General features: G+C 47.9%; 2 protein-coding genes across 2 annotated transcripts; one reads left to right on the plus strand and one right to left on the minus strand.

Moving 5' to 3' along the window:
• The first annotated feature begins 85 nt into the window (after positions 1-85).
• POLR2G (RNA polymerase II subunit G) lies at positions 86-11,102 on the plus strand. Its single transcript, XM_059069110.2, has 9 exons — positions 86-815; positions 7,040-7,323; positions 7,457-7,566; positions 9,318-9,477; positions 10,061-10,111; positions 10,218-10,283; positions 10,387-10,458; positions 10,643-10,676; positions 10,882-11,102. The coding sequence occupies exons 2-9, from the start codon at positions 7,312-7,314 to the stop codon at positions 10,893-10,895; spliced, it is 519 nt and encodes a 172-aa protein (XP_058925093.1). The 5' UTR covers positions 86-815; positions 7,040-7,311; the 3' UTR covers positions 10,896-11,102.
• LOC131759697 (large ribosomal subunit protein uL15-like) lies at positions 8,284-8,768 on the minus strand. Its single transcript, XM_059069111.2, has one exon. The coding sequence runs from the start codon at positions 8,745-8,747 to the stop codon at positions 8,301-8,303; it is 447 nt and encodes a 148-aa protein (XP_058925094.1). The 5' UTR covers positions 8,748-8,768; the 3' UTR covers positions 8,284-8,300.
• Positions 11,103-12,569: the final 1,467 nt, after the last annotated feature.

Raw genomic sequence — 12,569 nt, forward strand, 5'->3', positions numbered from 1 at the left:
GGCCGTCGCTCAGGCTCGTAGGCGCCCGATTGGTTAGCGCTCCTGTCCTAAACTTTTCCTTTTCTAACCGCCTTCTTTGCCTCAGAGCCCTCTGGATTGGCTGAGCTTTTCCAGCTACCTGAGGCAGTAGGAGTGCGACGCCCTGCAGGCGGGCCGCGAGGCTCGCCATGTCGCAGAGCGTTGTGTCTTAGCGGACAGCACGTCACCCTCGCTGCTGGGTGACCGGGAAAAGGAGAAGCTACAAGCTGGTGTGGTATCCAGGAGGCGCGAGTCTTAGACCCGGCTCTGCTGTAACCGTGGGCGATAGCTGCACCTCTCTGAACTGCAGTTGTTTCTTGTAGGTCCCTTACTCTCTCAAAAACTCCAAGATGCCCTGCTGCCTCACTCCCTTGTCTGATGGTTCTGGGCTCCTGGCTCAACAGTGGTGGTGTCAGGGAATTAGCAGCTGCGCGAATGCAGTCGTAGTGTCCCTAGCCTAAATTCTATAGCCAACTTACAATAAACAGATGAGTGTCCTTCTCTGTCTGTAGCGTAGTGGGCAGTAGCTGGTAGGAAAGGAGAGAGTGGGCCAAGGCCCTAAAATGTCCCTGGGCGGGAGAATAAAGAGCGTGACTACTTCTGAAGAGATCTTCCGGAGTTCCTAGACAACAGCTAGTTGTCTAGCCACAACTACTGAGCCCGCGTGCTGCAACTCCTGAAGCCAGCGTGCCTAGAGCCCGTGCTCTGCAACAAGAGAAGCCACCGCAATGAGAGGCCCATGCACCGCAACGAAGACCCAATGCAGCCAAAAATAATTAATTTTTTAAAACCCCGACGTAAGTAACATTTTCTAGGAAAAATAACTCTATTTTCCAAAGTTAAAAACATATGTAGTGAAAATAGTGGCATTATTTTACATTTGTCCAAATTTCTTTAATGTCTGGCTTAATATAAGACAGCTGGATTCTCACATCTGTTTCTGTTTTCAAACTATTATGAGATATTGTTTTGATTATATGAAGATTAAAATCTGACCTCACACAAATGGGTGGGTGTGGAATTTCATTGGCCGTGGGGAGGAGCTTGTATTCTATTCTGAGTATAATCGGGAGCCATTGGTGGGTTTTAAGCAGGGGAGTGTTCTGATACGATTCTTGCTTTTAAAGGCTTATCCTGCTTAGTCTGGAGAAGAGCATAGGGGATCTCTCACATAGGGAGAGAGCTGTGGAAATTGTTCTGCAAGAGATGATGGTGGCTAGACAAGGGTAGTGATGGTGGAGAAGGGGAGAAGTGCTGGGTCAACAGAATTTGCTAAAATTAGGTTAGGAGATGAGAGTCAAGAAGAAAAAGGAGTCGAGGATGGCTAAAATCTTTGCATGAGCAATGGTGTGGCTGACAGCCATTTTCTGAGATGGGGCAATGGGATAGGAAAATGGAGAGTTCTGTTTTGACGCTTTGGGTAGAGCTTCCCCTCAGCCAGTTAGACTTGTGAGCTTGAAGATCAGGGGAAACACTGGGGCTGGAGATATACATTGGGAGTGTCATCAGCATATAGATGGTATTTAAAGCCAGGGGACTGGAGGGAAAGCCCTTGTAGGAGAGAGGGCTGTGGAGCTGCTAAGCAGTGAGGAGCATAGGCTGTTCAGGAAGCTTAAGCGATCATGTTTCTACAGGTTCTGAAGAGACCAGAATGGAGGTGAACCTGAGATTGGGCACAAAGACTGTGTGCTTGACACACTCTGGGGTTGCCAAACATAGTGGACCTAGGTTTTATTTTATTTTTTTAAAATTTATGTTTATTTATTTATTTATTTTGCGGTACGCGGGCCTCTCACTGCTGTGGCCTCTCCCGTTGCGGAGCACAGGCTCCGGACGCGCAGGCTCAGCGGCCATGGCTCACGGGCCCAGCCGCTCCGTGGCATGTGGGATCTTCCCGGACCGGGGCACGAACCCGCGTCCCCTGCATCGGCAGGCGGACTCTTAACCACTGTGCCACCAGGGAAGCCTGGTTTTTAAAATTATAGTTATTTTGGAACTTCCCTGGCGGTCCAGTGGTTAGAACTCCACGCTTCCACTACAGGGGACATAGGTTCCATCCCTGGTCGGGGAACTAAGATCCTATATGCCGTGTGGCGCAGCCAAAAAAAAAAAAAAAGATTACATTTATTTTAACCTCTGTATAAATCCCTTTGGTCAACACAGACTAGTGGCCCCTGTGGCTTAATAAGCCTAGTGTTGTGCTAGATTTCAGCCTCTCTCGCACCCAGGCGCACCATTAAGCAGGGCACAACTTGTTGGTTTTGCTTCTCAAAACTGGAATATACATACCCCCACCCTGGGGTACACGGAGCTACAGGATGCCAGGAAACATCTTTCTAGAGCACCATTCAGTCAGATTTTTTTGATAAAAGTTTTTATTTGGGGAATAGGCATATTAAACTGGCATAGATAGACTATGGTACATGAAAAAAAAAGTTTGTAAATTTTAAAGCTAAAACAGAAGAAATTTCCTACTTATTGTTACCCCCTTGGAAAGTTACCCCCAAGGAAAAAGTTTGAAAAGCTTTCTTTTTGCATTTTTGTATTAGTAGAAATTAGAAAAATACCTACCATATATTTAGTAGCTGTTAACTGCTAGCAGTGTGTTAAACATATGATCTCTAATTCCATTATAGCCTTTCTTATCCCATTAGACAGAAGAGACTGAGGTTCTTGTGAGACTTGGTTAAGTAACTTGGCCAAGGTCACAAAGCTAATAAAAGGCAGAGCTGAAAGTGAATCTAGGTCTATCTATCTTCAAAGTCACACCCTTAACCACTTTGTAGATTTGTCTTCCTGGAGTGTCCCCCCCAGGTGGTCCTCAGGGCCGTTGTACCAATGGCCAGAGGATTCAGACTCAGCTGGGGGCAGGATTATCCTAGCTGGTGGATGAACTGGTGGCACAGAAGCAGGAACCTAGAACCAGTGAGAGGGGCAGCTAGGATGGATGATCCTTGCTCAGAGATTGCCCTCCAGGGGCTGGACCTGCTGCTTGTGTATAAATCTTTGGGAGACAGGTGACAGACATCATCACAAGGGCTCCTCTCTACTACTCTGTAGGTTGGTAAGACCTATTCTTGCAGCAGATTGTGTTCTCCAAGGTGGCCTTAACAGGATCTTCCCTCCCACATGCTCCTTTTACAATATGACATTGATGCTCCTTCCATCCGGTAAGGTCTCTCACCTTGAGTCCAGGAGGGATTGTGACCCTCAGAGAGATGTGATGCTGTGTGACTTCTGAGGCTAAGTCATAAAAAGGGATAGAGCTTCCACCTGGTCCTCTTGGGATGCTTGCTCTTAGAACCCAGCCACCATGCTGTGAAGAACCCAGGCCACACGAAGAGGGCACCTGTAAGTGTTTCAGCCATAGCCACAACCAGGCTTCCAGCTAACAGCCAGCTTCAATTTGCCAGCCATGTGATTGAGACATCTCAGAAGTGGATCCTCCGGTCCCCAGCTGAACTGCCCAGCTGATGTTGCCTGGAGTAGGAGTACACCTTCCCCACTGAGTCTTGCTCCAATTGTAGATTTATGAGATAAATAAATTACTGTGATTGTTTTAAGCCACAAAGTTTTGGGGTGGTTTACTGTGCAACAAAAGTTAAATAAAACAATCCTTCAGTAGACTTTCTTTGTACTCCGAATCTCAATACAGCTGATTGTTCTCCATTGCTATTTTCTTTCTGTTGTAGCTTGTCTCGGATTCTGAAGCTTTGGAGGCAAAGAGATCAGGGCTTGGGGAGGATTTCTCATGGCCAAACCATGCCTGGGGAGCTTGAAGAGATCATAATAGATTCAACATGAGAATGAGGTTCAGTCAACCCATATTTGTTAAACTCCATTATTTGCCAAGCGCACTGTTAGGTACTAGAGATTCGATCACGGATGCAAATAGATCCCAAGCACCTGTTGTGTGCCAGGAGCTCTTCTAGGCATCAGGGATATAGAGAAACACAACAGACAGGAATCCCTGCCCTTCTTGAGGGGAAACAGGCAACATGCACATACATAAATTAATAAGATGATGCTAAATAGGGCTAAGTTCTATGAAGAAAATAAAACAAAGAAATACAATAGGAGAGTGATTGGGGTGTGGCTACTTGAGTCAGGGTAGTCATGGAAGGCCTCTTGGAAGTGGTGATATTGAGCTTATAACTGAAAAATGAGAAGGAGCTCCCCCATCCCCATCAGGTGAAAATCAGAGCCAATAGCGTTTTAGGCATAGGAAAGAGCAAGTGCATTGGTCTCAAGGTGGGAGAGGAGGCCAGTGTGGCTGGAGCGGAGAAAGCAAGGGGAAGAGAGGCAGAAAATAGAGTTGGCCGAATCTGGCCCCTGCCTGGTCGGTCAGAGTGATGGTTTTATTCTAGTGCCCTGGGAAGCCATTGGGCCCTAAGTAGGGGATTGACATGATTTGACGTGAGTTTTGAAAAGATCACTCTTGGCAAATAAGTACATGAAAAGATGTTCAACATCCTTAGTCATTAGGGGGATGAAAATGAAAACCACAATGAGATACTATCACACTTATTAGAATAGCAAACAAATAAATAAACCCTGCTGACCATACCAAGTGCTGGTGAGGATATCAGAGCAACTGGAACTCTTATACCTGCATAGACAATTATATAACATTTACACCACACAGACACAGTTGGTGTAAATAACCTCAAGAGCGTTGATAATAGTAAACTATGTTAAACAGGAAGTGATGAGTTTTAAGTATTTATTGCTAATGATTCTGACTCTAATTACAATGTGTGTTTTTTTTCCCCCACACTTCCAAGCAATTCTCAAACACCAGCTGAGTGTCCTACGATTTAACTCAATTCTGACACCACTGACACGGAGATAGCATCAGATTCCACAGGCTAAGGGCTCAGTCCTACAAGACTGCCCTCCACTTCAGATGGCAATGGTAACTCTGGGTTGTCATCTGTCCATCTGACTGGCTATAGATTGAAGGTTCCAAAGACCACCCCCTGCCCACCTCCTTGGGTTCAATTAATTTGCTAGAGTGGCTCACAGAACTCAAAGAAACATTTCACGTACTAGATTACCACTTTATTATAAAAGACCCTAACTCAGGAAGAGCCACATAGAAAAGATGCCTAGGGTGTGGGATGGGGAAAGGGCGTGGAGCTTCCATGCTCTCTCTGAGCTCACCACTCTCCCCAGTTCTCCAGGTCTTCACCAACGCCAAGCTCTCTGGACCCCATCCTTTTGGGTTTTTATGGAGATTTTCACTAATAGGGTTGATTAATTCAGTAGCCAGGTCAGGGAGTTGAGACTGAAAGTTCCAACCCTCCAGTCACTTGGTTGTTTCCCCTGGCTTAGGTGCTTTCCAAAAGTCACCTTATTAACATAAACTCCGGTGTGGTTGAAAGGGGTTTGTTATGAATATCAAGACACTTTCATCATCTTATCACTTAGGCAATTCCAAGGGTTTAGGAGCTCTGTGACAGAAACGGGAAAAAAGACCATATATATATATATATATATATATATATATATATATATATATATATTTATTTATTTATTTATTTATTTATTTATTTATTGTAAATCACAGTATCACATTTTTGGTTTTTTCTAACTTTTTATTATGAACAATTTCAAACACACAAAATTAGTAGGAAAAGTGTAAGAAACTACCGTTATCCATCATCTGGCTTCAACGATTATCAATATAGTGCCAAACTTGTTTCATCTACACCTCTGCCTTTGTTTTTTATATAATTCATTTAATTGTAAGTTGACAATTAAATTATTGTTAACATTAAAAAATATCTATTTATTTGTTTTGGCTGCACTGGATCTTAATTGCGGCATGCAGGATTTTTAGTTGCAGCATGCAGACTTAGTTGAGGCATGCAGGATCTAGTTGCCCTACCAGGGATCGAACCCGGACCCCCAGCATTGGGAGCGCGGATTCTTACCCACTGGGCCACCAGGGAAGTCCCAAGACAATTAACTTTTTTTTTTTTTGACAATTAGCTTTTTAATAATCGTTGTGTTTACCCACTGGCTTGCAAAATTCCTGAAATTTTAACAGCTGGCTTTTGTAGGGGGCTCCAGCACACCGCTGTCAGCAGGTAAGGTTGCTTTTGCGGGGAGGCTGTCTTCGAAAAGAGGAAAGCCCTCCGTCCCGCCATCTGCTTCCTTAAGTGGTTGCAGGTGCAGGGGATCCCCAAGGAGTCTGAGCAGCTGACTGGCGACCTCAATCATTCTAGGAAATGGGCAGCGTCAATGGAAACTGGTGTGTGACAGCTCTAAGAAAGCATGAGGCCTCGGTTCTTGCAGGAGGGAAGGTCAGCCTTTCTTACAACATACAAAAACTTAGGCAACAGGGAGTTTGCTCAAGGTCACAGAGACTGTCTGGGCTTTAGAAACAGCTGCTCTTGCTGAGCCTTTATCATAGGTCCGCGTCTCATGATGTTTCTGCCTTTCTTCCCATGGCCCTTTTATCAGTCAGGGTCCCCGCAGGGCACAGACTAAATGCTCACTCTGGCTAACTGAGTTGAGTTTAATGAAGGGACTATCTACAAAACTGTGAACAGAGCTGAAGGAACAGACAAGGCTCACCAGTTCTCTAGGTCCTTGGGTGTAAGGGGGCGGGCGAGGGGGCGAGAGGGCGAGAGGGGGTTAAGAGGAGCGCAGCGACTTGAGGTTCTCTTCACACCTGGAGGGGGCGCTGCCTCCTAGGCTCTGACTTTGCGGGTTTCATCTCTAAACTGCCAGAGCCAGGCAATGAATGCCTGAATATGCAAGAGTCTTGGAGTCAGGCATCCTGAATTTGAATCCCGACCCTGAGTGACCTCAACCTTCTGAGCCTGGGACCTTCTTTGTAAATGGGAGTAATAACAAAGCCTGTCTGGTGGGGTTGCTGTATGGCTTAAATGAGATAAGAACAGCTACTTACTACTATGTGAAAGCAGTCTTCAACTATTTGCTGAATGAATAGATTCTGCTGAAGCGCTTTATTTATGCCATCTCTCATTAATTAATTAATTCCTTTTAAAAGGATTTACTGAGCATCTAGTCTACGCCGGACACTGATAATTTGTGAGTCTGGCTTTTCGACCGCCGTTGGGCTGGACAGAGGGGAGGAGCTTCACGGACTCCCCGCCCACGACAGCGAGGCCCAATGGCGTCCGTGGAGGAGGCGAGTCCCTCCCACTTCTCCGTGGCAGTCCCGGAAGCGGGTTTGAGGTCGTTGTTGTATTTCCGGTGGGTCTGGAGGCTCGCTCCCGCCGCTGCAGTAGGCCCGGCTGCTGTCCAGCCTCCTCCGGGAAGATGTTCTACCATGTGAGCAGGGCACGGGGTGGCGGCGAGGGCAGGGTCGAGAGGAGGAGGGAAGCGGAGGACCGGGACTAGGGACCGCTTCTTGCCTCACATCCCTGCCGCTCCTAGCCTGGTCTCCATCCCCGTTTCCCCGCAGATCTCCCTGGAGCACGAGATCCTGCTGCACCCACGCTACTTCGGCCCCAACCTGCTCAACACGGTGAAGCAAAAGCTCTTCACCGAGGTGGAGGGGACCTGCACCGGCAAGTGAGTGTCGCGCCCTCCGTGCCGCCTAAGCAGTGAGCACACGCCTCCCTATGCCTGCATCCCCTCCCCAACTCCTACACATCCTGAAAGGTTCTGCTACCTACCCTGGCGAGCCCTCTCACTCTCCCAGGAGCCCTAGGCAGTTAGATGCTTCCTGCTTTGGGTCCCCACGATTCCCTCTGCGAAGCTGGGTAACGGAGCTTCCTTCCTTCAGCCAAGATTGGTCATTCATTTACTCTGCAAACATTTCTAAAGCTCCAGCTGTGTGCCAGGCTCTGTGTCAGGCCCTGGGAACAACGCAGTGAAAAAGATAGAATGAGGTCCGCCCTTGTGGAGCTCAGTCTCTTGATTCTGCTGCTTTTCTCTATCCCAGGGACCTGGCATGGCACATCTTGGGCCTCACTGAAGGTTTGTTGAATGAATGAGTGAGCAGGAAAAAGCAGATTGAGAGTTAGGGGGAGGAAGGAAGAGGACTGAGACTTGACCATCTCTGGGCTCTGCACAGAGGAGCCTCGTACACGGTGATGTAAATGAGTGAGGATGAGCAGGGCTATAGAGTACTTGGGCCTCCAGCATCAGAGTAATTTGCGGTGTTCTTTGAACATACAGGTTCCTGAGCCTCATCTCATATCCCTACAGCATCACGACTCTCTGAGGGAAGGCCTGGGAATATGCTTTTTTTTTTTTTTTGAAAAGCACTTGTTATCGTTTAATGAATCTCCCACTATGTGGCTTCAAGCTACCAGGACGCAAGCCACACCGACACCCTTAATCATCTCCTCAGCTCTTCTGCTGAAGAATTTGGCCTTCACGATGACAGGCTGCTTTGGGAGCTTTCCCTTCCCCAGAACTTTGTAGTAACCCGATCGCACCACATCAATGATAGGAGCAGCTCCAGTCTTGTTCTTGGCAGCATTTACCCGTGACTGCTCACTGACCAAGGTCCACAATTTATCAAGGTTGACAGTTGGGCAGAAGCTCTGGTTCCTCTTTAAGTGGTAATGCCTCGTACCAACTTTCCCAAAGTATCCTGGGTGATATTTGTCGAAGTTGATCCTGTGGTGATGCATGCCACCAGCATTACCGCGGCCTCCCGGGTGCTTCCGGTGTTTGCCGATGCGGCCGTGGCCGTGGCTCACGTGGCCCCTAAGTTTCCGGGTCTTCCTTAGTCTGGATGGCATGTCAGCGACCGAGATGAAAAAGTGGAATATGCATTTTAATAAGTTTCTCCCAGGTGATTTCTGAGGCATCTCCAAGATTGAGGTCTCTTGGCTCAAGGACTTGCAGCCCTTTTGGACATTTATTGTGAAATTATGAGAGCGGCATTTGGCATTTTATTTATTTTTTTATTTTATTTATTTTTTTTTTGTGGTATGCGGGCCTCACTGTTGTGGCCTCTCCCGTTGTGGAGCACAGGCTCCGGACGCTCAGGCTCAGCGGCCATGGCTCACGGGCCCAGCCGCTCCGCGGCATGTGGGATCTTCCCGGACCAGGGCACGAACCCGTGTCCCCTGCATCAGCAGGCGGATTCTCAACCACTGCGCCACCAGGGAAGCCCCCAGGCATTTGGCATTTTAGATGCTGATCATCGTCCTGTCTCCTCTCTTGATTATTAAGCTCTGTGGGGCAGGGGTGCCATCTACTTCCCCTTTGTGCTGCCCCTTTACCCCCAGGCTCAGTGTCTCTTGTGGCAGATGGTTTTAGAGGCTTTTCCACACACAGTGCCTTTCTCCTTCTCATCCTCCTTGCAGGTATGGCTTTGTAATTGCTGTCACCACCATCGACAATATCGGTGCTGGTGTGATCCAGCCAGGCCGAGGCTTTGTCCTTTATCCAGTTAAGTACAAGGCCATTGTTTTCCGACCCTTTAAAGGGGAGGTCGTGGATGCCGTTGTCACTCAGGTCAACAAGGTAAGGCCATCAGGGGAGGTAGTGGAAAGGTCCCTCCCTTAGAAGATCTGGGATGGATCCCAACTCGACTTGTTAATAACTCTGTGTCTTTGGCCACATCTCTTCTTTGTGCTTCATGCTTCCTCACCTGTCCGATGGTATGGTAATCTTGCTCTGCCTCGCTCGGGGGGCATGTCAGTCATTATTGATAGTCAAAACAATAGTAGCCTCCATTGACTGAGTAGTTCCTCTAGGCCAGGTTATGTGCAAAGCCTCGAGGTGACTCTGAGGTGAGTGCTTTTATCCCTGTGCTTTTCTCTCCAGGCTGAAGCTTGGAGAAATTGTCTACTGGCCAAGATCATGTGGCCAACAGGGGTTCAAATCCCAAGTTCCAACAAGTTCTAGGCCTCAGTTGTTTACCACTACACTTCCTTAACTTAAAACGAATGCTTGAAAAAAAGAAAGAAATGAAAACAAATGTCAGACTTCCGAGTGGTTTCAACACATGAAGAATATTATTGATACTAGGAACCAGATAAGGACGGGAAGCTTAGAAGACTTTGGGGGACAAAAGAAAAAGCAAGGTCACTCATTTCCCTTCTAGGTTGGACTCTTCACAGAAATTGGGCCCATGTCCTGCTTCATCTCTCGACATGTAAGTCTAGGCACACTGGGTGGTTCTAAGGAGGAGAACAGGTATCATGAGCATCTGTTGAAGCATCCTTTTAAAGTACTCTCACCCAGTTTCACCTTCCTTTCAGTCCATCCCGTCAGAGATGGAGTTTGATCCTAACTCCAACCCACCATGTTACAAGACAATGGATGAGGTAAGGGGGTAGGAAGCCGGCAGCGAGAGGGGCAGGGGAATGAGCCACTCGAGGGAGAGTACTGGCCTGGGGCTGTCCCACCTTACCGCTCCCTCCTCCCCAGGACATTGTGATTCAGCAGGACGATGAGATCCGCCTGAAGATTGTGGGCACCCGTGTGGACAAGAATGACATTGTGAGTCTCTTGCCTGCCTCCGCCAGGCAGAGCTGCTGATTTCTGCCTACCCAGAGTTCCTGGGGGTTTTGTGCTCTTCTGCTTGGAAGAAGAAATGGGTGGGCGGAAGGCCTGAGGCTGAGGGTTAGAGGATAGCTCTGTGCCTGCTCTGGCTTCATTTCCTTTCTTACCTCTCCTTCTGCAGTTTGCTATCGGCTCCCTGATGGATGATTACTTGGGTGAGTGTCAGGGTCATTGCCTGGAGGAGGGGTTTGTGGGTGCAGGGGGTGGATGTGGGATTTAACGCCTGAACCACAGATGACAGAAACTCTCCTGTTGTCTGCTTGGAAGACCAAGGACACGTGCCTCTCGGGATGGGAAGGCGATGTTTGGGGCTGCCCCAAGCTCTGGGGCTAACCAACGTGCTTTGCCTGTTCTCGGCAGGGCTTGTGAGCTGAACACCATGACCTCCTACCTTGTTTAGTCCTTATCCAGGAGGTGTGACTGTCACACTTCCCGTGTTGTCCAGAGGCCAAGTCTGGCTGCTGTGGAGGAGGCAAGGAAGGTTTCTTGTCCTCAGAAGACATCTGGCTCTTCTTGTGGCTTAGCAGCCACTCGCAGATTTCTGACTGTGTGTTCTAACCATAAAAGGTCCTTGATTCTCATGGAAGTGTCATCTCCTTCTTTCTTTGGTAAGAACAAGTCTGTTTTTTTTTTCGGCCACGCCGCACGACATGTGTGATCTTAGTTGCCCGACCGGGGATTGAACATGCACCCCCTGTAGTGGCTGCGCAGAGTCTTAACCACTGGACCGCCAGGGAAGACCCAGAACAACTCTTTTTTTAAAAAGGCTGGAGGACCAGTTGCTTGCTAGCCCCTCTTTTCTTGGCCTGATGCCTTACCTAGCTTCACCCACCAGGGGATCTGACTAACCCTTCTGCCAAGGTCTAAAGTTGACCTCACTAAAGGGAAGGTGCTAGTGTTGGGTCTTTGGCTTCCAGTAAATGATACTATCATTAGAGCCATTCTAAGCCCCAATCTGTCTATTTATTTATTTATTTATGGCTGTGTTGGGTCTTTGTTGCTGCGTGCGGGCTTTCTCTAGTTGCGGTGAGCGGGGGTTACTCTTTGTTGCGGTGCACGGGCTTCTCGTTGCGGTGGCTTCTCTTGTTGTGGAGCACGGGCTGTAGAGCGCAGGCTCAGTAGCTGTCGCGTACGGGCTTAGTTGCTCTGCAGCATGTGGGATCTTCCCGGACCAGGGCTCGTACCCGTGTCACCTGCACTGGCAGGTGGATTCGTAACCACTGCGCTACCAGGGAAGTCGTAAGCCCCAGTCTAGTTTCAGAGTATTTGCCCTTTCCCCAGCCTTAAAAATAAACAAGAGTATAGCTGAGGAGAGGGAAGAGGAGACAGCAGGTAGAGAGAGGTGAATAATAGGACAGTAATGATACAGATTGTGGGGGTCCCAGCCCTTCTTAGGATGGGCACATAAACTACAGCCTTTATTTGCTTATCAATTATTAAACTAAACTGAACTGAAGATATGAAAGGGCTCATAATCTCCTTAGGGGAACACAACAGAAATACACGAAATAAGAAGATTAAGCAGACACGCTACCCTCCCTCACACTGTGTCTTTGCAGTACTATTTGTCTACCTTGGAATGCCTTTTCCCAACCTACCTGCTTGCTGCCTAGGAATCTATCAAATCTCAGTCAATTTTTTTTGTAGTTGTTTTAAGCTCTCCTTGACTTCCTTGGGAAACAGAGCTGTGTCATAGAAAGCACAGTATTGGGGTTGGTACAGAGCTGGGTTGCAGTCCTAGCTGGGTGACCTTATGTTTCCTCATTGTAAAATGATCATGTAACCCTCTTTGGATGGTTGCTGCTAGTATCCAAGATTGTATGTGCAAGTGGCTGGCACAGAGCCTGGCCCATGATAGGTACTCAACTGTTAATTATCATTATTGTTATATGGTGCATATAAAGCCGTGATTATCACCTGGGGTGACCTTGGCCTCCAGGGGACATTTGGCAATGACATTTTTTGTTGTCACAACTGGGTGAGGATGCGACTGCCTTCTAGTGAGTAGAGGCCCGGCAGGCTGCTAATATCCTACAATGTATAGGACA

This window comes from Kogia breviceps, chromosome 7 (genome assembly GCF_026419965.1).
Source record: "Kogia breviceps isolate mKogBre1 chromosome 7, mKogBre1 haplotype 1, whole genome shotgun sequence".
NCBI classification, from domain to species: Eukaryota; Metazoa; Chordata; class Mammalia; order Artiodactyla; family Physeteridae; genus Kogia; species Kogia breviceps.